The 24,087-nt window shown below is 39.0% G+C and overlaps 1 protein-coding gene across 1 annotated transcript in view; it reads left to right on the forward strand.

Moving 5' to 3' along the window:
* The window catches only part of STMN2 (stathmin 2), a 41,063-nt gene extending 19,433 nt beyond the window's left edge, over positions 1-21,630 (forward strand). Inside the window, exons 2-5 of the mRNA XM_085314316.1 lie at positions 6,537-6,632; positions 7,249-7,421; positions 17,463-17,654; positions 20,308-21,630. Coding sequence (XP_085170442.1) covers positions 6,537-6,632; positions 7,249-7,421; positions 17,463-17,654; positions 20,308-20,367 — 521 coding nt within the window. The 3' untranslated portion in view covers positions 20,368-21,630. The remainder of the gene's footprint in view (positions 1-6,536; positions 6,633-7,248; positions 7,422-17,462; positions 17,655-20,307) is intronic.
* Positions 21,631-24,087: the final 2,457 nt, after the last annotated feature.

The raw sequence follows: 24,087 nt of genomic DNA on the forward strand, positions 1-24,087 counted from the left end.
AAACTCACTTCTTTTGTGTTGTAGAGGCAGAAATACCACAAAATTGGAGGCCAAGGGGGAATGACACAAACCCTCTCTTCTCTTTATTAAAATGCTTTTTTATGATCAGTGTAATTTTAAAGAGCTGTTCATTACAGAATGGCCCCAGGTTAAGGTCTTGTGCCACCGATAGGTGAGCACTCTATGACATTAAGGAGGCAGATCTGTCCATCTTATCTCTTAACTGCCTTCACTTTGTGTCCATGAGCCATTAGTATCTGTTTTTTTCAGTGAAAACATAGAAGTATGTACATACGTACATACATGAAGCTGTCCAACAGATTTGCTCACACGGGATACTTTGTAGAGCATTCAGATCACAGTCACAAAATCAGCTCTGCCTGTATGAGTCACCAAAATGAGACATCAGTCATGGCTGAGAGTAAGTGATGGATAATACGTACTCACCACGGGAGCTTTTGTTTTCACTCCCTCCTTCACTGGCGATTCCATAAGCCTGTAAACTTCCATAGGTTTTCTGACAATGCCAGGGTATTCAGTGCCTGTCAGACAACCTACTTTATTTGTCTTAGATATCTATGTTGGAATGGAATCGATCACTTGCTGGAGGCGCTTCTCTCTCCATTGACTAAAAAGAAAGCCTGTATGACAGCTGCAAACTGGCTGTCTTGAATTATGACCAGCACTAATTAGAGTGAATCTCAGCCTCATACATCTAAAGCACGTGCCTAAAGTTGAGTGATATGTAGAATCCTATTTCTCATGCCCCCTTTTGGGTTTTGCTTCCCACAATCCCATATAACTCTAGCTCACCACCTTATCAATATGCTTCATACAGTTTTCTTCAAATACCTAGCCAGCTATGGACAAACTACACAGTCTTATTGCTGGAAATAAGTATTTGTCTGCCCCTTCTCATTCTGGCCGTGGCTGCAGCCTTCCTTACTTGTCGTTTCCAGTATTCACAGAGTGAGACTAGAAGCCATAATCTGGTTACTTGTGCTCTATTACAAAGATTTCACTGACAAAACRGTTTTTAAAAGGATTAAAAAATCAATGAAAATGCTTTTAAAAATYAGTGGAGATTAATCAGAATTGTATCTAAAAGACTGAGAAAAAGTCAAAATGTGATTTGAATGCAGGCCAGACCAATCTTTTTGTTGGTCTGAGTTGGACTACTTTTATTAGGAATCAATAACAGTTATGATCATATAACACTATTTTATTTGACAGAAAATAAAGCAGCACCTTATTGAAACAGATAACCAAAGGGGAAAAAAAGTRCTGGCCAACAGATTGTGAGTTTTGGTATTCAAAAAATAACATGGCTTTTCATGACTAAAAGCATTGCATTAACAAACCATAAACTCTAGTACTTCAAAGGGAGTGTTAACAAAGTGATATTTGTAACAAACCACTTTGTCAATAACATCCCTGAGAAATCAATGTAAAGGAGGTTATAGCAGATCTTCTCTGTCTTCCATTTCATGTTTCATCTAATCTTATTTCTTACTCTGATGGTCTTTTCCAAATCAGGAAAAAAAAAAAAAAAAAGTGGGATTTCAGTTTGGTAACTAGAATTCAGCTTAGAAAGCTGACAAGGGAACATAGGGCTGAACTGTGATACGAATTCCACATTTTGACCATGGGCACTGTGACAGTTTCTGTTTCCCCTCCAGGTGAGCAAAACCTCGAGCAACTAGTTAGCTAGGAGATAAAGGTGGGATTTAAAGTGTCAAAAAACAATAATTTATTAATTGTGGACTGCATTCAGTAAGGCAAAAGGAATCAACAAATTTGCGTTCTTCAAATGTTAATTATAAGTAACATTTTTACATATCTCTCTGCTTTTGTTTATTAAAAATAGTCTTGATTATGAATAATGCTCTCTGCTGTGACACAGCAATCTGTGCTAACTGCRCTTTGCCAAGAAACAAAATGTGACCCAAATTGCTCGTGGCCCCTCAGTCAGGACAGATTTTCATGTTACAGTGCATTCTGTAAAAAATTCCTTATAGCTATTTGATAACATATGAAAGCAGAYATGGTTCTTATACCAGTGTTTTCCCTAATCTCCATATTTATACCAGTAGTAAATAACTGGTTGCTGACTTTTATTAATAGCAGCTGTAGGACTCTTCCCTACCAGCTTCACTTAAAGGGCAAGAGAGCTGAAGGGGTAGAATTGGACTGGTTTTCTCGTTAATGGAGAAATGTGGGATGTATCTGAGTAAGTGCATCATTTGAGGTCAAAGAGGGCTTTTGAAGAGAATCATTAATACTTCCTAACCCCTGCTTGGGTTCACACTGCAGAGTAGTCTCAGAGTGCGCTAACTTGTTTGCTTGAGAGAGAATGAAACTGGAGGATGTGCTCTAGTATTCATCTACTGTACTCCAACCACAAATACAGYGCACAGGACCAGATTAGTCTACAGAAAAGACTCATATAGTATATATAGCATGGACATTGAATCTTTAGAACTGTTTCCCYCCACAGATCCAATCCACTTATGTTTCACTGCTTGCAAATGCAGRTGTGTAGCGTTGGTGCTCTTGAAAGCCTCCAGGAGATCTTACCTAGATCAGCAAGAGTCCACAAAGAAGGAGCATGGAAATGCTTATCCAAAGCAGGCAGTGGTGTCATAATGTCTAAACATAGCAATTAGAAACAATGACAGAATTTTCATAAAATGGCAAGATCAGCTTAAAACCATAATATTAAGGAGATACATTTGGGTGTCATTTAGAAACATTCATGCATTCATGAGTTTCAAACTGATCTGAGATTCTACTTCTCYGAGGCTATCAAAGCTTTTAAGGGCATTAGATAACGTTCCTAAGCTTTTCTGTGCAATCATGAACATGAGAAATTTAATTAAAAAAAAAAAAGATGAGGTTCTGAAATAATCACAAAACTTAAGAATTTAAGAAGATCTGTAAATACCAGGATATTCACAGCAGAACTGCAGGAATTGCCAATATTAAAATTCCTTTTAGTTTTAGCAAAAATCTGTGTTCTGTTCCTGCTCGACTTTAAAGCATTTAATATATCTAAATATTTAAAACTTGTTATGTAGGACTGAGAAGATTCTCTTGCAGTCTTTTGTCAACATTGTTCTTTCCTGGTAATTTGCCTATCAAAGCTTTTGTATTATTATGATTAACATCATTTATTTTCCTTCATTTAACTTGCAGAGTTAATGCTGTGATACGTACTCTGCATGACTGCACAAGGAGCTGTATAATTAGCAAGCCAGTCGTAACACATTTGGGAAATAAACTTTGTTGCAATCACTGATTCTTTTTACCAGTTTTTAAAAGCTCCACTRTAAGAGACATCATTTTTGTGTCTGTTTTAAGCATGCACCAGGATCCTCTGCGTATTGCAAAGATGTAGTGTAGTTGGCCTTCTGGCCTAACAGTGATGCTTTTTTAATGTAAAAATGTTGCCTTCTGAGAAAGCATGCTTGCATGGTTGAAACTCTAGCTCCTTAGGCCTTCGGRAACCACAGTCCAGCTCCTTATTCAGCCATGAACTACCCATGTGACATTGGCCAGTCTCTCTAATTAGACCACTCACTGTGAGTGTCTACTTAGTTGTGACTGGGTTAACAATACTGCTTCATTTTTATGTATGGCAGTTCAAGAAACAGCAGCTGAGCAGTTCAGGGCTCCTGCTGTGCAAGGCTGCTAAATATGCTGTTTATTGTCTAGTCAAGAGGGAGAAGTGATCACAACACTGATGCTGGAYACCTGAGGAAGTCTGCAGGTCTTCAGTTCCCTTAAGGCCCTCAGCACCTAATCCTCCAAATGGCAAAGTGGTATTTATCAACACCGCARATAGACAGTATGTTACATACTCTCACAACGTCTGCCTGAGGCAGAATAGGAATCCTTTCCTGTGCTTTGCCATATTATCCACATGCCGTTTGGTTTCCAGGGTTGCAGCAGCCTCCAGAACGTGCCGTGTGTATTCAAGCTAAGTTCTAACTGTGGTTGAAGGACTTTCTAGGGCAAATAGAGACTAAATCAATACCATGGAAAAAGAAAATGTGATGCTTGTAAAGCATGGAAAGTCATCTTAATTCTGTCAGTGTCCAGAATGAAATAGGACAACTATTGTGCTTTCAGTGCAGCTATTGTACTGACAGGAAAGACAGCAGAGCATGTTCTTATCTTTCTCAAGCCATGTTTTGCAGATGACAAGCTGGAAGAACAAACACCTTTCTCTAATTGTTTTAGATGTTGTTAGAAAACAAGAAATATTCTATGTCAAGCAAAGATAAAAAATAACAACAAAGGCAGGATTCCTAGGAACGTCTGTCCAAGTCTCTTTCTATAAAGATATTTCAAGGTTATGTTGTAGCAATAATTCAAGCTTTCAAGAATGTTTAGCTTTCAGCTTGTGACAACAATGGCCTTGTCCTTAACAGGAAACCAGAAGTCTATTTTCTGTATGTTCAGCAGTCTCTCAGGGAACACGCAGGTGCAGGTGTCTCTGGGTAGAGTCCTAAAACTCTCCTCCAGTGCAYGAGGTTCCATACGTTCCCACTACACAACCTGACTGCTGAACAGGGTGCAATATGGTGGTGGGGGCAGCTGGTTGGAGAAGGCCTCCTCAAAGGACAGTCTGCACAACTGTGACTGTCTACTTGGAATTAAGTATGTGRTTAAGTGCTTTGTTGGCTAGGGCCCTAAATGAACAACACTATCTGGCAAATTTAAAGCAGGAAGCACTTCCTTAATCATTTTAATTTCAGGAAATTTCTCAGAGGATTCTATTCACTAAGGAGTGAATCTGCTGAGGATTTTGTAGGACATGGATAAATACTCTTATAAATGTGATTGACAGGAAGACTGGCACATTTCTGATAAGTTTCTCTGAAATTATCTGAATGGCCATCAGATATTTTTGGTGCAAACTCTGTATCATGCTTTTCATGATACCAATATGTTTAACTATTAATAGGCATCAGTTTAATGTCATTTTTCTGTCCAGAGGATTTTTGAGTTATTCTGTGCAGGTTTGTACTTTTGTATCGAAAGAAGCACTTATCACTCCAAGCTTCCATGACAACCTCAGTTCACTGAAAGCAGTCTTGGTCTGAAATACTGGCTTCCACCAATGGTTTGTGTAAAAGACCGTATGTCTTTTGGGTGGATTATCTAGTGTCCCATGATTAGGACCTCCCCATGCAAAGCTTAATTAGCAGCATTAGAAATCTAGACCTGAACTGATGTATCATTCAAGTATCACTCAAATGCCATCACCTTGAACACCACCTAAAGGCTCTCAAGCCCTCATTACCCTCAGATCTTTCTGAGTAGGAAAAAAGTCAAAAGACAAAAGAGCAGCCATGAGAAAGGCTAAATAACAATTTCATGTGTATCTACAATTTTAAGATCAAAGGAGTGTCCTGATTTTCTTTCAGGAGTAACAAGGATTAATTTGGTCCAGTCTGTTAATTACAATGCTTTCAGGWGCAGTGGTATTTTAAACCATGTTTTCACATGTTCTCAGCAAACTTGTATCTTCCTCTGTAGCTGTGATTTCAATAGTAGCAGGCATTTGTGTGTGCCAGGATGATTTCTGGAGCAGTCCCAAATGTATACGGTTTATACAATGTGGTTAGTGGCTAGGGTATTGCACCAGGACTCAGGAGAGCAGATTCTAGTCTAGGATCTGTCATCAACTTGCCAAGCAACTTCCTGTTTTCCTAGTTATAAACTGGTATGATAGCAACTGTAAAGAGAGAATACAAAACATCGTATAACAGTTAGGTATTGGAATTGCCATTTCTAGACCAAGTCCTCCTTAGTCTATGGCTGGACTCTGTAGCCATTACTGGATTATAGACTAATAGTAAAGGTAAATCATAAGGGTATTTATTGTATCATGGTATACACTAGAAATGAATACGGAAGTAAATTATTTTGGTCAGTAAGTGCAGAAAATAAAGATCTTTTTATCTCTAGTAGTTATGTACATTAAGCATATCATTCTAAGGATTTTATAAATTTATCCTCAGTTCTGGTTTTATTTTTAATTATCCAGATGACTTTTTCATTTGTAACGGATAACATTTATAGGATCAGCCTATGATAGAACACATGGGCAGCATTTTGGAGCTCTTCTCAATTGCATTTGGATACATCATAGAATTTAGAAGAGTTTCATTTCTCTCCATCTGCCAGAGACAATGGGGTCTTGACATTATTTCAATATTAAATACATTTCCTGGTAGTCAGATTCACTTTCTATAAAATAAGAAGGACTATGTATGTTAGAGCCAAGGCTGAAGTCATGTGGGTCTCCACAGTACTGAGAAGCAGTCTCCATAGTACTGAGAATCTCATATTTGTCAAATGATAAAGACTCTGTGTCTGGAAGAAGTAGTTGGAAGTAAATATCCCAGAGAAATCTGCCAGGCAGATGATAGAGCAGATTTGCTGGTCACTAGCCAGTCATCTCAATTAGATGCTCACTAAGGAGAAGCTGGGAAAGCGAAGTGTGCTAACAAGGTCTATTGTTTCAGCTTACAAGGAAAAGATGAAGGAGCTGTCCATGCTCTCTCTGATCTGCTCCTGTTTTTACCCTGAACCTCGCAACATGAACATCTATAAGTATGATGGTGAGTAACTTTCATGGGTGATCATCTTCCAAGTCAGATAATGTACTCRCTCTGGGAAATGACTCAGTTCACTYGCCCAGTATCTAATGTTAGTTAGTCGATATTTCGCTGATTTAACAATTCATTTGCTGTTTTTGGCTATTACCTTCTATTGACTGGATATTTGTTGCTTATAACAGCTAACTGAATTGTTATAGCAAGCCCTCATATACTGAGCTGTACCTTTCTACTACCCTGAGAAATGCACCCCATATGAGAATTACAGCTCACATAATTCTCAGGGAAACCAAGAAAAGATGAAAGTATGCTTAAAGCATTAATCAGCTTGGCCATTTCTCTCAGGAGATGTGGAAAGACGCAGAACCCCAATATGTTTCCAAAATACTATAAATTTTTATGAGATTAAGATATATTTAAGCTGTTACAGATAAAATGGAATGTACCTCTCCTGRGAACAGTTTGCAGTCCATAATATGCCATTTCATTTAAACTGGCAAAGGCAGSAATGATAAATCTTTTGTCTACACTTCTGATCCTAAAATACTGTCTATGCTACTTCCGTCCTTGATACTACTGTAGTATTGAGKGGCTCACCGTTTCTCACCTTACTGTGCAGACATGGAAGTTAAACAAATCAACAAACGTGCCTCTGGCCAGGCCTTCGAACTGATCCTAAAGCCACCATCTCCGGTCTCAGAAGCACCGCGAACTTTAGCCTCTCCAAAGAAGAAAGAACTCTCTCTTGAGGAGATCCAGAAAAAGCTGGAAGCTGCAGAGGAAAGGAGAAAGGTATGTTTTCTTACAAAAAAGTTCATAATTAGTGCACACAGTAACAGCCATGTTTCCTATCTSTTGGTATGTTTTCCATTGCAATCACTGACTCATAGAGTGCCTGAATGGGGAAAAAAAAAAAAGTTGAAAGAAACAAATTAATTGTTTTTTTYCCAGCAATTTGCAAGCAAGCCTGTCTTGTTTTCATGTTTGGRAATATGAGTCATAAAATAGAAATAGCTTTGGACAGGAAGCCCAAGGGAGTTCAAATACACATGCTYACTCTGTGGGTGTGAGGGTTGTGTTCAGACCACCTATAGTGGTTGCTGAAAATCATTGCAACTRTTCTGGTATCTAAGTTTAACAGTGGGATATGGGATTCAAAGCCTGGGGTCAAGGCTGCCAGATGCTGATTCTTTGTGGTGTCCATGGAAATCAGTCACAACGTGTAGGCAGCTATAACATCCGCTTTGTGCAATATGGAGAGCCAGCCCTGAATACAGAGTGCTCTGGGCTGTTCACCACGCTCCGGAATGAGGATGCAAGCAAGGCACAGCTGCTAAGGGAGGCCCTTCTAGCAGGCAGTCTGAATAGTCCTGAAAGTTGGCTTTGTAAGGTTATCTACAGTAAGTCTTCTTTATGACCTTACTCACATTTCATAATTTGTAAGCTTTTCACATAGAGCCTGGAAGGGTTGTTAGACCTTCTTCACAACCGTGTTAACTCTACAAATGCAGGGTGCATGCAGTCAGAAGTCCACACTAGCTATCTGGCTTTCACAATGATTGATGTGTTGAAGAGGTCTTACTTTGTACTCCTGCCAAACATTCTCTAGCACAGATTTTTATTTGTTCTCAGTTAGAACTAGCTCAGATTGMTTTGTGGGCTTTGATTTTTTGAGGATTTTTTTTTCAGAAGTTAGAAGAAGAAATTGCAGATCATATCAGTCAGAGGATGTCATGCAAAGCTGACAGGAACTCACCATTTCCAGCTTAATTTTTTTAATCTGAAATTGRTGCTGTTCTGTATGCGGCAATATTTGATGGTATGTCACACCATTTGAGGGAAGTCATGGTGGGCTGCAGTGGCCACAGAAAACCCTAGACATGGTAATCCATTGTGCTATTTAACCCATTTTTCCKTGTGCTGTAGCATAAAGGTAAAGCAGGGAAGTCCTTTCTGTGGCATTTAACTAATGTTATTCTGTGACAAATGTACCCCTCAGTTAAATTACTGTGAGATACCCCTTTCACCRGCTCACAGAGACCCCAGTGGAAGTTATCCAAAAGTAAAACAAGTTTAGATATCTCTGAGCCTTTAGTTTATGTCTTGAACATTACAATTTGTTATTAAAACCGACATTTATAGAATCTTTTCCAGATATGGGCAAAAATGTCTAGAGAAGTTCAGGTACAACAGCTATACCACAGATACCACATGAAACAACTCCTAACATAAGAAAGCTCTCCGTTCTCCTCTTGCTGCTGTCAGGCCGGATCAGCGGGTCACTTCCAAGAGTGTCAATGGAGTAATTACACTGGTGTGTGGGGATACGCAGTCCACTGAAACTGGTAGATCTGGGCTACTGACATTTRCCAAAAACCTGAGCTATATTTTTAACTTTCAGTGAAACCTTACTATTCTGAAACCCACTAATTAGAACAATTCGTTCAGCTGAACACTGAAGTGTTGTCATGTTTGCTATTCCTGCTGCCTTGCCTATGCAATGATTTGTTTTTCTAATTTATAAATATTAACACCATTGCTTYTTTCAGTTTTACTTTTATATGTTCATTTTAGTAAAAGGACTTGACCGTACATGAAAAGAATATACGTTTACCCTAGTGTCTATCCAGCAATATGAGCTTTCATGTGTCCAAATGATGATATGCCCCAAAGACTGTGAAGAACCTCTGTCCTGAGGACAAATATTTAAGCAAAGAAATGGAGACAGAATGAAATGGTAGCAATTAAGAAGACTAGTATTATGCATATATTTAGTAGGAAATGTGAACTGTATGTCCTAGAAGTTTCATTTTATTGATTTAATTTCATTCATTATTGTTTGTTTTTTCCTAAAGGAAAAATCATTAATGGTAATCAGTGATAACAATACAGACACCTGCCATTTCTCCCACTTCATACTATATTCATTTTGAATGAACGTATACCTAACTAATTAAGTTATTTTGATAGATAAGATCCTCCACATCATCAYTGCAGCAGACATTGTTAGGAAAGGAACAGAGAACAAAGCAGAAAACCTCATTACATCACCCGTAAAATCCCTGGTGTTCCCATATCCCAAGTATTGCCTTGAGGTTTTGGTCTGAAAGACTATAGTGCAGAGAAAGGTTAAAAAAAARGCAATCAGAGGAATAGAACTCTATAAAAGGATAAATTAAAGAGTCCACTACTCTTCAGTGGAAAGAGACAATAGATGGAAAATAAAACAGAAGTCTATAGAGCCCTGAATGGTTATGCCAAGAGGAAAAGGAACAATTACATTCTGGTTCACACCATCCAGACAGGAAGGAACACTCAATGAAATTGTCAGATGGCAAGTTTATAAAACTTTGCATTAATTGTTTAATCAAGGTGTTGGATTTGCTGTCACAGAATGATTAGAGGATACTACAATATTAATTATTTCAAAAAGAGAATGGCAAAATTCATGGAATATGACCTTGTAGAAAATGGTAATAYGGATGCAACCTCTGGCTCAGAAAATATATTACCTGCTTACAGTTGGAAATTAAGAAGATATACCAAGTGAAGTGCCGGGCAGATTTGCACAACTTCATCTGCCTTTTCCTAAGCATCTTCCACTTCCCGTAGCTGGGCAAACCAGGTGTATCTTTTCTGAGATCTAGCATGGATTGCAGTTGTTATCATACTTTTCTATCTATGCACCACACCTATCAGACATAACCATTCTATATCATGTCCCTCCAGCAGTTCTAATTAAAATCAAGTATAACAAATGGATGAGAATTGCCATTTTYGAAAAAAATACTAATTGATTTCACATTGGCTCTGCTAATTAGTGTTCATTAATAAAATTTCAAATTTCTATGAGAAAATCTATGCCAACACATGCACTCACACAATACATAGCAGTCTCCTATTTACTCTATTTTCTGCTTATCGTTCCTGTTTATTTCCTCCTACACTTTTGCGGTGTGCCTTCCATTTGTCCCCCTTTTTCTTTACCTCTCTTAGCAGTCCCTGTGACCTTGTACCCTTGGATCAAACTGAATGCAAGGGAGTTTTTTTCTTTTGCACCACATAGTAAGACCCATTTTGGCTAGATATARATTTGCCCTTTCCATTTATAGAATCCTATTTACAGTATGTAATTATTATCCCATTATTTTTTAGGCATATGTGTGCTGTATTTTCATACCTTGGTAGGTAATCAGAAAGATCTTCCCATCCTTCCCAGTTAGGAAATGAGAGCACAGTGACACTGTAAGCAGCAGAAGTTTATTCAAGAACATTTAACATTTATCAATTTCTGCCCATCAGCCCTGAATATTTAGCTATTACACTGGATTCATAGACTTCAAAAGTCCTACATTGAATTATATATCTTTATTGCCTTTATTCAACTTATTAGCATGAAAATGAAACTCCAAAGGGATGCACATTTCTCTAGTTTTTGGATTATGGGAGAGAACCTGTATGTAATTAAATCCTCTTAACAGCTTTGTATTTGGATGAAATTTAATCAGGCTAGTCCCTAGTGCTTAGCACCACCAAGAATGCCGAAGAACGACCATATTTTTTRAATTTTCATGCTGTTGGTTATACGATTACAGCAACATGAGCTTTTAATGCCGTTGTTATTAAATGCTGTGAGATGCTCCCACCCTGCCRCCCAGCCTGTGCAAGCTCACTTGGCTACCCAGGGTGGTCAGCTCGCCTGGGGCAGTCTCGCTGTCTGCCAGCACCATGGCCACACTCGCCRGTGGCCTCGGCACCAAACTCAGTCCCCCTCCATGCCTGCTTTCCTGCCTGGCAGGAGACACTTGTCAGTACTCTTGCCCCTACTGCATGGAGAAGTGTAACAGGGAAACAAAGTGTAATAAAAACTAAATAAGAGAAAATAACACCTAAATTTGAGGAAAACTTTGGCTCCAGAATCTTTTTGGGGAATGCATCTCAACAGTGGGGTTGCTAAATTAACTGCTGAACTCAGTTCAGGCAGTTGTAAATTTAGAGCAGCTGACACAGCATGAAGCCAACCAGAATTAAATGACACCCCCTCAGTATTTGTACTAAAGATTTTATTTTAAAAATTATTCTATAAACAGAAAAATTCACAATGACCTTTGCAAGTCCACTGTGCTTTAAATTGAAACAATTCATGATCCAGAGCTTAGAAAATAATGAAAGTTTAAATATTTGCTGTTAGGGCAAATCCCCCAAGACAGCTTAGTCAACTGGACTGTGCATGAAATATTTGCATATACTGGACATAAAATATTCCCTTCCCCAGAGGACTAAGAAGCTATGTGCTTCCACCTTATTCCCATTACCTCTTTCAATTCCTTTCAAATTTGTAAGTGAGCAAGCCAGGCTGGGAGGACAGGCACTGTCCAAGAGATTTGCCTCCTTTCTYGCCCACCTACTAATCTTTCTTTCTATTGTTAGTTTTTGGCCATGCTTGAGCAGAGAGAAAGTACAAAATGAAGTGCGGCTGCTTTATGAAAAGATCCCAGTGAGACTTGTGAAATCAGCTTCAGAACCATGTATTTCTACCCCATTTTTATTTGCACCAATGTTTCTATATATTGTACTTTGCCTCTAATATTGACAAGTTGGTCAAAACTGCAAGGCACTTGGCAATTTCTTGTGCAAAAAGCAGAAGGCTGTTGGATATGTGCCCTCAGAAAAAAAGTTTATCACCTGCTGGGAGAGGGGAGCAGAGAAAACATACCCCTGAACGCCAGCAAAGCTTCTCCTAGCAGTCTGCTGTGTGCCTTGCTGTCAATGAACCATCCCAGTATGGTGGGATGTATTGACTTTTCAAACTGCTTCAGATCGAAAAATTCCTCCTGAGCAAGTAGGGAGCATCAGGTAGATGGCTCAGGTGATACCTGCTGCATCAGCCCAACATACCCTGTTCACCCCAATGAGTCAAAACCTTGAGAGCTGCAATTTTGTGCTGTCTTGGGAAGAGAAAGGGGCTGATCAAAGGGAGTTTTCTTGTTTATCGTTATGGACAACCTGTTTATTTTTTGACTCTTCTTTGCATTCTTAGTAGGCCTGACCAAAAGCTCCTTCTGAAATAAAGATCTTGAAATAAGGATTATCATCAAAGTTCAATCACAATTTTGGGCTGCTGCTATCACTAGAAATTTTGCCACTGGTTTCAACAGAACTAGGATTTCAACTTCAGCTTTTGCTTGCAGACACCTCTGGCTCTCCTGATGAAAGACCATTTCACTCCCTTGCTCTGTAAATCTGTGGAGCAGGAGCATCCCCCTCTTTTTCTTATCTGCCATTGCTTTGGCAGAGGAACAGTCTTTCAGTATATATATGCATATATATACTGCATATATGTCCTGGGACAATGAGTACTCACATCAGCCAGAGTAGGGTCTAATGTAATATAAAAAAATAGTACACTCCAGTGAGCAACAAGATACGGTAATAAAGAGATCTGAGGATGCCTGTGCCATGAGTGAGGTCTAACTTGACTCTATTCCTTTGCTTTTTTGTGTGTGGGGGGAGAAACCCTTGACTCCTTCCCCCTAAAAATATCATTGCTTCAACTCACCATTTCCTTCTGATTAATACCTAGGCTTTACCTTGGCATTTACACTACAATAGAAGCCTTTAATCCTGTCTTCACAGTCTGGGCCATTAATAGTATCTTTTAAATACACAATACATGGAGGCATACCAGAGTTAACACAGCTTCTGCTGACTGTTTTAATTTAAAAAAATCCAGCGAATAAATGAATATTGTGTTATGAAAGTGGAGTTCTGATAACTAGATAGTGTACCTCATACATCCTAATAGCTAAGACAGTCAGGCAAATGCATTCAAGCAGAAATCCCTAGTTTAAAAGCAATTGCCTGAGCCCACTTCTTGCTTTAAGACTAATCTGTTAATTTTATCTCTGCATAGATGATTTCAATATTTGGGTGTATAAGTCAAAGCAAAATAGATAAATATGAGAGAATAAGAACACCTAYTACTCAGAGAAGTAGGATTTTCTTCCTGTGAGTAATACTTAAAAAGTAAATATTGTACCTCCAAAGCCCATTTCCGTAGATAATTTTGCTCATAAAGTGAGCTGTCTGCATCTATATCTGGCCAGCTAATCATGAGACATAGATTTTCTTTTGAACCAAGCATCTCTGAAAAGGAGGTGGGGGGACACATAATCCTTTAGAAATATGAGATGAAAGTCATAAGGTGTTTGTCTGCATTAGCCATCTTTGTAGCATATTATTACATTTATGGGAGCAAAAGTATCTATATCAGGAATGCCTAACAATATTTTTATTCCTCTACACTAAGCATAGGAGATTGCAACGGCAGCTGCATTATTATGCCCTTAAGAAGTTATTCTTCATTGAGTATTGTTTTCTCCTTGCTTCTCTCTTTCCTTCTTATTRATATTTTTATCTTTCATGCTATTTCCAGCTTTTTTCACTAATTTTCTCAGAATTACGAACTTCTTTTAGTTGAAAATTAATAGCTAYACAAGAAGTATTTATCATAAGCCATTTACAAGTATATTAGAAATGGATTGTCAAGAAGCTGAGAATGTGATTTCCAGCAATTTCGACAATACAATGTTGGGAATAAACCTGGGAACAAAATCTTCCCACTTATGTTAGAATCCCATTCCTACTTATTTTGGAATCCCATGTCAAGACTGTGGGAGTCCAAACTCAGCAGCTAAAAGCCAACACAAGCAACAAAGCGAGGCTTTTACACTCTGAATCAGGGGTCATTCATTTTAGCTATTTCTGAATGTGGAATAGACTTTGAACAGACAGGGTGGCCAGGATCTTTTGCCAAATGTGTCTGAAATGGATAATCATTCCACAATCCAGAATAAAAACATATCAACTCTATTCCAGAAATGTCAGGAGGGGACTGCAAAAATGATCTGAGCACAAGGGAAACRGGCAGACACAGCTGGTGTACAATGGCACTAGAGGAGTTTAGAGCACCAGTTTAAATGAGATTCTACCTCCCTTTCTTTTTCTCTCTCTCTGTTTTGCGCCAGTCCTGGGTGCCTTGAACATTTTAATTGAGGAAAAGGAACACATTTTAAGGCATACCATAAAAGAAAATCACATTAGGGGTATGCAGTCAATTCCTGAGGCTCGGTTTAGCTTTTGTTCAAACTCTTACTAGTGCCAAAGCAATTTGCATTCAATAATTACTGAATTACAGTATGAAGATTTTCTTCGTTAGTGGCCAAATCAGTTTGAATGTTCTGTCTCCAAAGGCAGCCTCTAGAACTGTGTATACTGTGATAGAGGACTCTGTATTTTCGCCATTCTCCTGGATTTATGCTAATAAAAAGTAGTCCAAAAGGCAAAGAGCTTGAATGGAAGAAAACAAATCCAGAGAAACGAGCAAGTGCCCTGAAGTCCCAATGACATTTTGATACTCCCAATGTTCTCTTCCAAAGTACTACTTATAAGCACAATGCAAACCTTATTTTGCATTAAGGCATCTCCATTGGTCCTGGATATGCTCTGCAAATAGAAATGCTTTATTTTATAACAAATTATATGTATTTTAAAATGTCATGAAATATTAGGCTCTCAGAATAACAGGTCACTTCTGAAAACTTTCATGAGAAAGGACATTACARTTAGTATCTTTTCTATTCAAACTCCCAACAGGAAAAGAAATATATCTTTAGATTATCAAAGTTACTTTGGGATCCTTTAAGCAAGGAGTTCCCAAAATTCATATCAACAACCAAATTTTAATGATCGTAAGTTTTCCAAAAGTGGATGCAAAATTGCCATTGAAGAGTAAATTAATTAAATATAAAATGCAGAATTGTGGGAAGATCTTCTCAAGCGCAGGTCAAGCTGAGCCACCCTTGTTGAATCAAAAAGGGTTAAACAGGCTGAAGATRTTCAAATTTGTTATTTTTATATTGTACACAAAATCTTTCAAAATAATTTTTTTCCATTCTGAAGTAGGCCAATATTTAAAGAAATGTTAAAGGCTAAATATCTGAAATCAAATACTTTGCTCAAAAATAAGTCATTTTATTATGAACGTAATTATTTAAATTAATGATAGTTCAGTYTAATTTATGGGGATTTTATGATTTTTGAATTAGTCTATGAAATTCCTTCTTTGCCCAGTTCTCTTTGGCTTTGGCTCATTCTGCTCCCTTTCCCCACCAGTGAAGCTCCCCCTCCTCTTGGCTGTGCTCATCTGGGGACTTTCTGTTCTCATTTGCAATAATCCTTTGGCCTGCACAACATTTATTTTGTATGACACAAAGAACTGAAAAAAAAAAAAAACTCGCTTTGTTCCTATTCAGCATGTTCTATAGTGGGAGGAAAAACAAGGAGGAGCCTTTGTTAGGTACCAACCAATTTAGCAAATGCTCTAGGGATCATAGTTAGAGAAATGCTGTGAGCTCTTAACTGGAACCAGACCAGAGATAACAGCAAATAAAGTACATGGCCAAGATTTGCAAAAGAAGCTTTCCCCTCTAATTTCAAGCAAGCCATTATAGCCTTTCAAAGCAACATGTATTTTTCTCTAGTGCCTTGCCGCAAGGTACTCTGCCTGGTCTTTGCAGCCTTTATTATTAATCTGCTTAACTTGCCTTGTTAGTGCATTTGGTTTTGTGTGTCTCTTACTTTTGCTAAAATGTTTGTCTTCTCCTCATAGCAGGATTTCACTCATATAAARGAATTGCAGGCTTTTTACTGCATTTGAAACCTCTCAGGGGGATGTTAAAGATTCATTACTGCAAATCATAATTATTGGTTAAAACCCTTAATTTAGGCCTTAAACTAATTAATTTTTACAGAGAACAATAGCCACAATGTGTTGTGATCTGCACTGAAATATACACATAGCCTCCCAGCACCATATTTCATTCCTCATTTTCTGTTTTGTTTCTCATGCTGCCTCTGATTTATTTTATCCAAAGCTTACCATGTTTTTTATCACTTCTAAATAACCCTCCTGAAACATATTATCTTTTTGACTAGACTTGCCTGGAGAATGGGCTCAACACTGCAAGCTCTTTGGCTTCTCTCCGAGAATTAGTGGTTTCATTTTAGTAATTTGATTTGAAATAAATAACAAGGCTTATGCTTCTGAATAATGAGTTTAGAAAGAAGAATAAYGCAGTATTGTGCATAAGCTGCAAGCGTTTAATTCCTACATGCTGTTTTCATCTTCCTTGCAAAATGTAAGCTTTTAAGTAAAAATTGTGGGGAGGTTATATTTTTTATAGAATAAAACCCCTTTTCCCTTTGTAATCAGTGAGGTGAAGCCAAACAGAAGTATCATGGAAAGAAAACATTGTCTGAACTGCTTGTGTTTAGCTTTCATAGCTGTAGATGTCAAAGCCTCTACTGACTATTTAATCACTTACTTTTAAGGATAGTCCTACCTCGGCAAAAATGCACATCTCTTTTTCTAAAATCTCCTTTTTAGCACCATACATAGCTTCAGCCCTTAATCCCTTATCACTACGAATAAAAACGCTCATGGCAAAAAGATTGCAGCTCGCACTTAGAGCAGTTAAGTGAGGCATCAAAATGCAGTTACACATGGTAGCTTGTTAACGGAGGTGCTCCAGCCACTTTGCGGCCTCTGCCTAAGGCGTATGTCCCACATTTGGGCAGAGCCTCTAAGCCTCTGTTATTGAAACTAATCTTGTTTAAACACAGAAGTGATTTTTCCAAGCAATGTGCATAATAACAAAAAAGCAGACTTCATACAGGTTCTAAATTGAGTGAAATGCTGCCCTTTGGGGGGTTTYGCTCCACATGAGTGTTTTGAAAGACACTCATTTCAGCCACCTGTCTTGCTCTTTCCAGTCCCAGGAGGCCCAGGTGCTGAAACATCTGGCAGAGAAGCGGGAACATGAGCGAGAAGTGCTTCAAAAGGCTTTGGAGGAGAACAACAACTTCAGCAAAATGGCAGAGGAAAAGCTGATACTGAAAATGGAACAGATCAAAGAAAATCGTGAAGCTAATTTAGCTGCTCTTATTGAACGTCTCCAAGAAAAGGTAACTGCACCATCCTCCTCATCTTAGATTAGATTTTAAAAAAGAAGACTTTCCTTTTCCTTAAGAAAGGAATGTCTAACCAATATTATGCAGAGACGTGGTGAGGTAGCTCTTCTCACAGTTGCTAAAGRGTTTTTAGCAAATCAGAGACCCTCATGCCAATCTAGAACACAGCTCGCTTTTGGAAAAGACTGAACTTTTCAATAACTATATCTCCAGCTATACTTTTCCCTGCTCCTGCTCTTTATCTTGGTCTAGGATTTTGTGCTGGCTGAGATCCACATCTTTTTTCTTACGGGATTACAAAGGCAAAGGTCCAGTGTTAAAAAGAGAAAGAAAGCCAGAGAAAGGTTGATTTTCTAGCTTAAAGAAGGCACTGTGGACAAATTAAAGGTCACTTGTGTTTAGATTTTGGCTTTTAAGAAAGGTCAATGACCAAATCAAACAATTGTCATGTGGGTTTAGTTCTTGGCTTCTCAGAAGGCCAAAATGGAAAAATAGGGGGAAAAAGCTTTCTTATGCATCAAAAGCTTTCTTATACATCTTCTGTAAGTCGTGTAACTAAAAGAGAGTAAGTTCTCTTTTGGAGACGTTTGGTGCAGCAAGAAGACTTCCCTTTAGGAAACAGGTAAATCCCAGACACCATGATGCAGACATGGGTGTGCTCTTCCCCAAGTAACCTTTCCAAYCAAGAGAAGGAAACCTGGGGATAAAGATTTAACAATGATAACATTTTYTAATTGTTCCTGCGGGAATGGTTACTTGTTCCTGTCAACAACGAACTGTCTAATATACTAGCAAATAGACATAGAAATTTTCTCATTTTCAGTGAAAATAAATGTCCTTTTGAGATCTTTTCAGTAAGCCCCTGTCCTTCTTCAGTGCAAACACTGAAGTGTTTCAGAGAGGCAGAAAAAACAAGTGTTTTCCAAAGGATGATGTTACTAGTGAATACTCAACCTGGATAATTCTTGAGCTTGAGAACTATGCCTAGATTAGTTGACATTTTTTGCATTAGATTAATTTGTGGGCATTTATCCCAAAGCTTATGAAAACAAAGAAAAAAGCCAATTAGTCATCCCTGAGGTACTAAAAGGAAATGGGAAGGACAGCTGGAGCATCTCTGTGTACTAGATTAATGCTAACAACGTTAAGACTGTTACGCCCTTTTCCTCTGAAATGTGATGGTATGCCTTTGCATGAAATCCACTGAATGCTTCTGAGCAGAGATGACAATCGCATATTTCGGAACCTTTGTATAGACCAGAAATTGGTAATTGTGTGCCTACTATTTGCACAAACACAAAAGCCAACCCTGCAAATGCAGGAAAAGATGAAGCGAGATATCTATGTCTAAGTCTTCAAAAATGATCCATACATGTGGATGCCCCTCATGGGTGTCCATGTTTGGTGTCTAGAGCACCCAGTATGGAAGTAATTTCTATATATTGCAGTTAACAGGAGCTCTGAGGAACAAGACATTTAGAAAGTCTGGAGCTCAGAATTATGGATCATATAAGAAAATGTAATCTACAGATTCAACTGATGCAGTAAGCTGTCTTGGCCTGTGATCCACAGTCCAACTCAGGCAATGAAAAGATTCCTATTGATTTTAATGAAATTTTGACCAATTCCCATAAGAGACCCTCTAATGTATATAAATACTTAGAAAGGATCTTACATTGAAGTCTGCTAGGATGGATATTTGCTTTTATAGTCACCCTGTAATGTTTGTTATTGGGTTGTTGGTGGCAGGGATGGTTTCAGGGATCAGACACAAGGGAGGTAAAAGTCTGATAGGCTGACAGTTGAAAAGGACTGGCTGAAAACTAAAACCACTAAAATTCAAGAGCCTCCAGAAATAATAAAGTTTTGTAAACACCATGAGTACAACTCTCCTAAATTTATTTGACAGCTGTTGTTCCTGATCATAGGCCCATTTCTACAGAAGTATCTTAATATACAGTGGCTCAAATAAGTCTGAAATAATTATGAACTGTTTCTGTAAAAGGGAAGACAACGTGGCTAAAGGCGAACAGAAGAGCTTAGCACTGAAGTGTGCTAACAGTTCTCCTACTACCTCAGAGCTGGAGAAAGCATCAAGAGGACAGCTAACTTCATCATTTGAACTAAGGGAACATTTGAGATGCTCAGATTGACCAGTCTGGGTAGAAATAAATTCTGCAACCTTTAATTACGGCTCCTAAAAGCTGCAGTAACATAATAACTCTCATTCCTTCTGCATACAGTGTGCAAGCAAGGAACTCAATCCCATTCATCCTTCTCTATATTTGATTTTTTGGTAACATTTACAAAGTCAAAAAGAAATGTGGGCATATGGTACATTTTATGTAGCAAACATCAGCTCTCAGTGTGGGCCCTTACAAGGAAACTCTTTCAGGTGCCAAGGACCCAATGTAAGGCCAATATGAAATCTGTGCTCTGGAGCATAAGCATGGTGTAAGCACACAGCATGCCTTGGGATGGCCTGGTGGATGCCACCGCTCCTGAGTTGCAGTCCATAAATATGGTTGYGCTGTGAAACCAGTTTTTCACAGATGTGAAATGCACAGCCTAAAAAGGGTGATCAGGAGCCTCCCTGGGAGCACAGAATGAGAAAAAAATTGATTTTTGCCTTCTCGATGTTTTCCAGGAGAGGCATGCCGCAGAGGTCCGTAGAAACAAGGAGCTCCAGGTGGAACTGTCTGGCTGAAAACAGCAATGGAGGATGTGACCCATCCCCACCATTAGTAAACTCCCCCTGCCTATATTATTATGGATCATGCGATATCAGTATGGGAAATGTATGACATGGTTTAAAAAAAATCAAGAACTCAATAAAAAACTTTAAAAAAGAAACAAAAATAAAAACAAAAAAATGCGGTCTCTTTGCAGAATGATTTGCTTGATGTTTAAAAAACTTGGATCTTATTTTGTAAATACTTACATTTTTGTTAAAAAATACAAGTATTGCATTATGCAAGTTATTTCATAATCTTACATGTCCTGTAACAGGCTTCTAATGTCTATTTCCACTCAGCTGACTTTGCTGGGTCGGTTCATTTGAAGCACCTCATGTCTATCTCCATTCCCTGCGACTCTCATTCCAACCCACCGATGAGGTCAGTAGTAGTTCTATGGTGCTAGAGACCAGCCATTGCCTAATAACCTAGAGCGCTTTGCCATCAGTAAGCTTTGTTAAAGCAGTAGCTAGGTGACAGGTATTGTGACTTCACATTCAGCCGTCCAAGACAAAAGGCTCTTAAAACGCAGTTTCTTCAAATGCAATTTGCCCTACAGGTTTCTGTRGCGCGCTGTATAATGGAGGTTAAAYCACCGCGTACAATACTTGTTGCTTTCGAGATGAGTGGCAGCAAACACTGCTTTGCAACAGACAGGAAAGTAAGTGATAAGTTGGTTTAAGGTCAGTTTAAGAGGAACATTGTAAACATCAAGCTATGACAAATTCTAAGTGATAGAAATGCTAAATGTAAAGTGAGCTTAATTTTCCACTTGAAAATCTGTTGATGGAGCAAATAATAGCATCAAGTGGCTTTACCTGTAGATGTCATGATCTGTGATACTCATCTGATGCTACCATATTACGTGTATAATGGTAAAAAGGCTACTGAATGTTTCACCTGGAACCTGTGAGCCAGCTGTTACATTTTTTTGACACTGCTGACTTCCCTTTGACATGACTTTTACTCTTCAGTGTTAGCCAACCCTACCTAGTGACAGACATCTAGAGCTAAGAGGGCTGAAGCAGCAGGAATGACTAGACAGGGTGCTTGTGCCAAGTACAGTATCACCAAACCTAAGACATCATCCCCAAAATAGCTGCAGTTTTGAAGTTGTCCCTACCCCCCTGGAGGTTGCTGCCTGCATATTCTACTGTTCATTAGTGCTATTTTCCTGTATGTCATTGTGAGCAAGCTGTGATTAATAAAGAATTGGGGTTCTGTGAACTGAAAAAGGGCTTGTCTGTTCTCTCGCTCCATTACTTCTCTGACATGTGCCCATTYGAAGAGAAAACCTACTGTAATCATAAAAGCATGGAAATGAGACTTCCGTAAAATCTACTAATATGTCATGCTTATTTCCCTGCTAATACAGGACTGACTCCACAATGTGTTTTCCAGTGCTAAGACTCAGTTTCTATTTTTAAAGGTTACCATACAATCTCAGCCTATAAATGTTACCTCTAGCACAGAGTATATTAAAAAAGAACTAGYCACACATATGTACACTCCTCAATCCTGATGCAACTTATCCTGAAAGCAAAGGAATTGGGGGAAARAAACCTAGTAACATAGCCCCGGGCACAAACATCATAGCTGCAGCAAGATTATGGCTGTCAATACACTAATTTTCAGGGTAAAAAGTATTCATTTGTAGGATTTATTGAAAAACACAAAATAGCTATGGAAACTGTTGAGCTGCAGCSCTGAGATATGAAGTTGGAGCTGACCCCATTTAGAACTAGAGGGGTGATCCAGAATTGCTTCTAAGGTTCATTTTCTGATTTAAACTAATGAAAATGGAGTCACTTGCTCTTTCAGAGACATGGGCCAAAAGGTCCAGCTCTTCAGCATACAGTTTCTAACCCATACAACTTATTTTATTTCAAAGTCACRTTATGCCTGTGGAAGATTTGGCCAACAGTAAAAAATCAGAAGTTCTCATACAAGACTGCAAGGTGAGTGGGAATTGAGCTCTGTACCGTATAATAAGAGGAATAATCCAATTTGTTGTGGAAACTTGGTTTTGTTGTCCTTCTGGCAAAATTACCAGAAGCAAACCTGACAGAGGAAGTCAGATAGCAAACTTTGGATCTGGATGTCAKGAGCTCCAATGCTGCCAACTCTTCCAAGTTTATATTTTGGTTAAAGCCACAGTGGAAAAAGAATACCTTATTTAAGTCAACCTTATGTTTTAATTTAAGGTCCAGGGTGTCAGTCTGAGGGCTTTGGGTTCATTTCCCAGTGGCAAGTCACTTTGCTCTGTCGTATCTGCTGACTTAACAAGATCTGGCTGTGCTGCAAATCTCATTACCGTTACTCCCGCTGGCCACGTCTGCTAACTGGACAAGAACAAACCTGGTGCTGAGGCCCAGCAGGACAGCCTGACTTTATGGCCTCCTTATGGCCAGCTTCGCTCCCCCTGAGAGAACCAGCCTGTCCACATCCAATGTGCCTGTTAGGATGGTCCACAGCATTTGCTGTCCCCAGAACAGGGTCTGGGCACAACCTGGGAAGTATTGCTTGGCTCATACCAAAACTGCACCAGAGGGACGAATGAATAACAAAACAGCGTGGGTCACTCGAGGCCAGTGGCAGAGCATGGCTGCTCCTGTTTGATTTACTCAGATATCTTAACAGTTTTTTGGTTTAGAGTTCATTTTATTAAGGTATAACTATACTCCAGAAGTCTGTTTTTAAATCCAGCTGCATATTTAATATGTAATAGCAAAAAAGARATCTCCTTCTGGTGACCTGCAACATGGCAGTTTCCTTGTATTACTCCAGCCCTTAGTACTGACTTCACAGCTCCTCCTTGCTGGTGCTAGCAAAAGCATATTTATGCGACAGGTCTCTCATGTGGAGTTACAGAACAAAAATCTCTTTGAAAAGTTATAGAATATTTAAAACATTCATTTAAACATCCATTTTAAAGCATCTTGGAAGCTCTTAATTTATTTTTTAATTCAAAGGCAAATGGAGTGTTCAGTGCTTTGGGGGAAAAAAGGATCAGACCACTTCCTTGTAGTTCCCCTGAGCTTTGAACTACTGAAACTGCAGTGCAGAGCATCTGCCATGGGCTAAGCGACATTGCCCACAGAGCAGGAAGGAGGAGCTGGGAGCACCCGTGTGATGCAGAGCAGACGCCTCCTCATCTCACGGCGATTTATAATTGCTCAGCTGCCGGCCAGAGCTGTGCCGAGCACCGAGAAAGGCATTTCTGACCTCCGGCCTCTGCACGTCCCGTGACTACCTCCGAGCCTGGCTCAGGGCTCTGTTTCCTGTTAGTTAATCCGTCAGATGTGTCAAGGCTGCCATGAGGACACTGGCTGAGTAAACAGACAGCAACGTTTCAGATCTATCAGAATTCATGTGGTCGTACTTAAGCCACAGAATTCATGCTCAGACTGAAAACCAAACATTTCCAGACTCAAGAAGCTTTGGATCTAGGACTTCAACCTATCATTGGTCCAAAACTCGAAAACAAAGGCTTTTTTTTGCTTTTACSGTCACATTCGGTTACAATGTTTTGAATGTCTGGAACAAAATCCAAATGCTTCTACAGTCACATAGCCATCTCTCCACCTCTTTACTGGTGTACAGCAATGATGTGCCACACAYATACACATTTTCACACATGCGCTCGGGTCACTCACTTTTTACCAGTCCTTTCAAGATGGRCCCTGCAACAC

The sequence above is a fragment of the Rhea americana genome, unplaced genomic scaffold (genome assembly GCF_003343005.1).
Source record: "Rhea americana isolate MKP2758 unplaced genomic scaffold, rheAme1 scaffold_40, whole genome shotgun sequence".
Lineage (NCBI taxonomy): Eukaryota > Metazoa > Chordata > Aves > Rheiformes > Rheidae > Rhea > Rhea americana.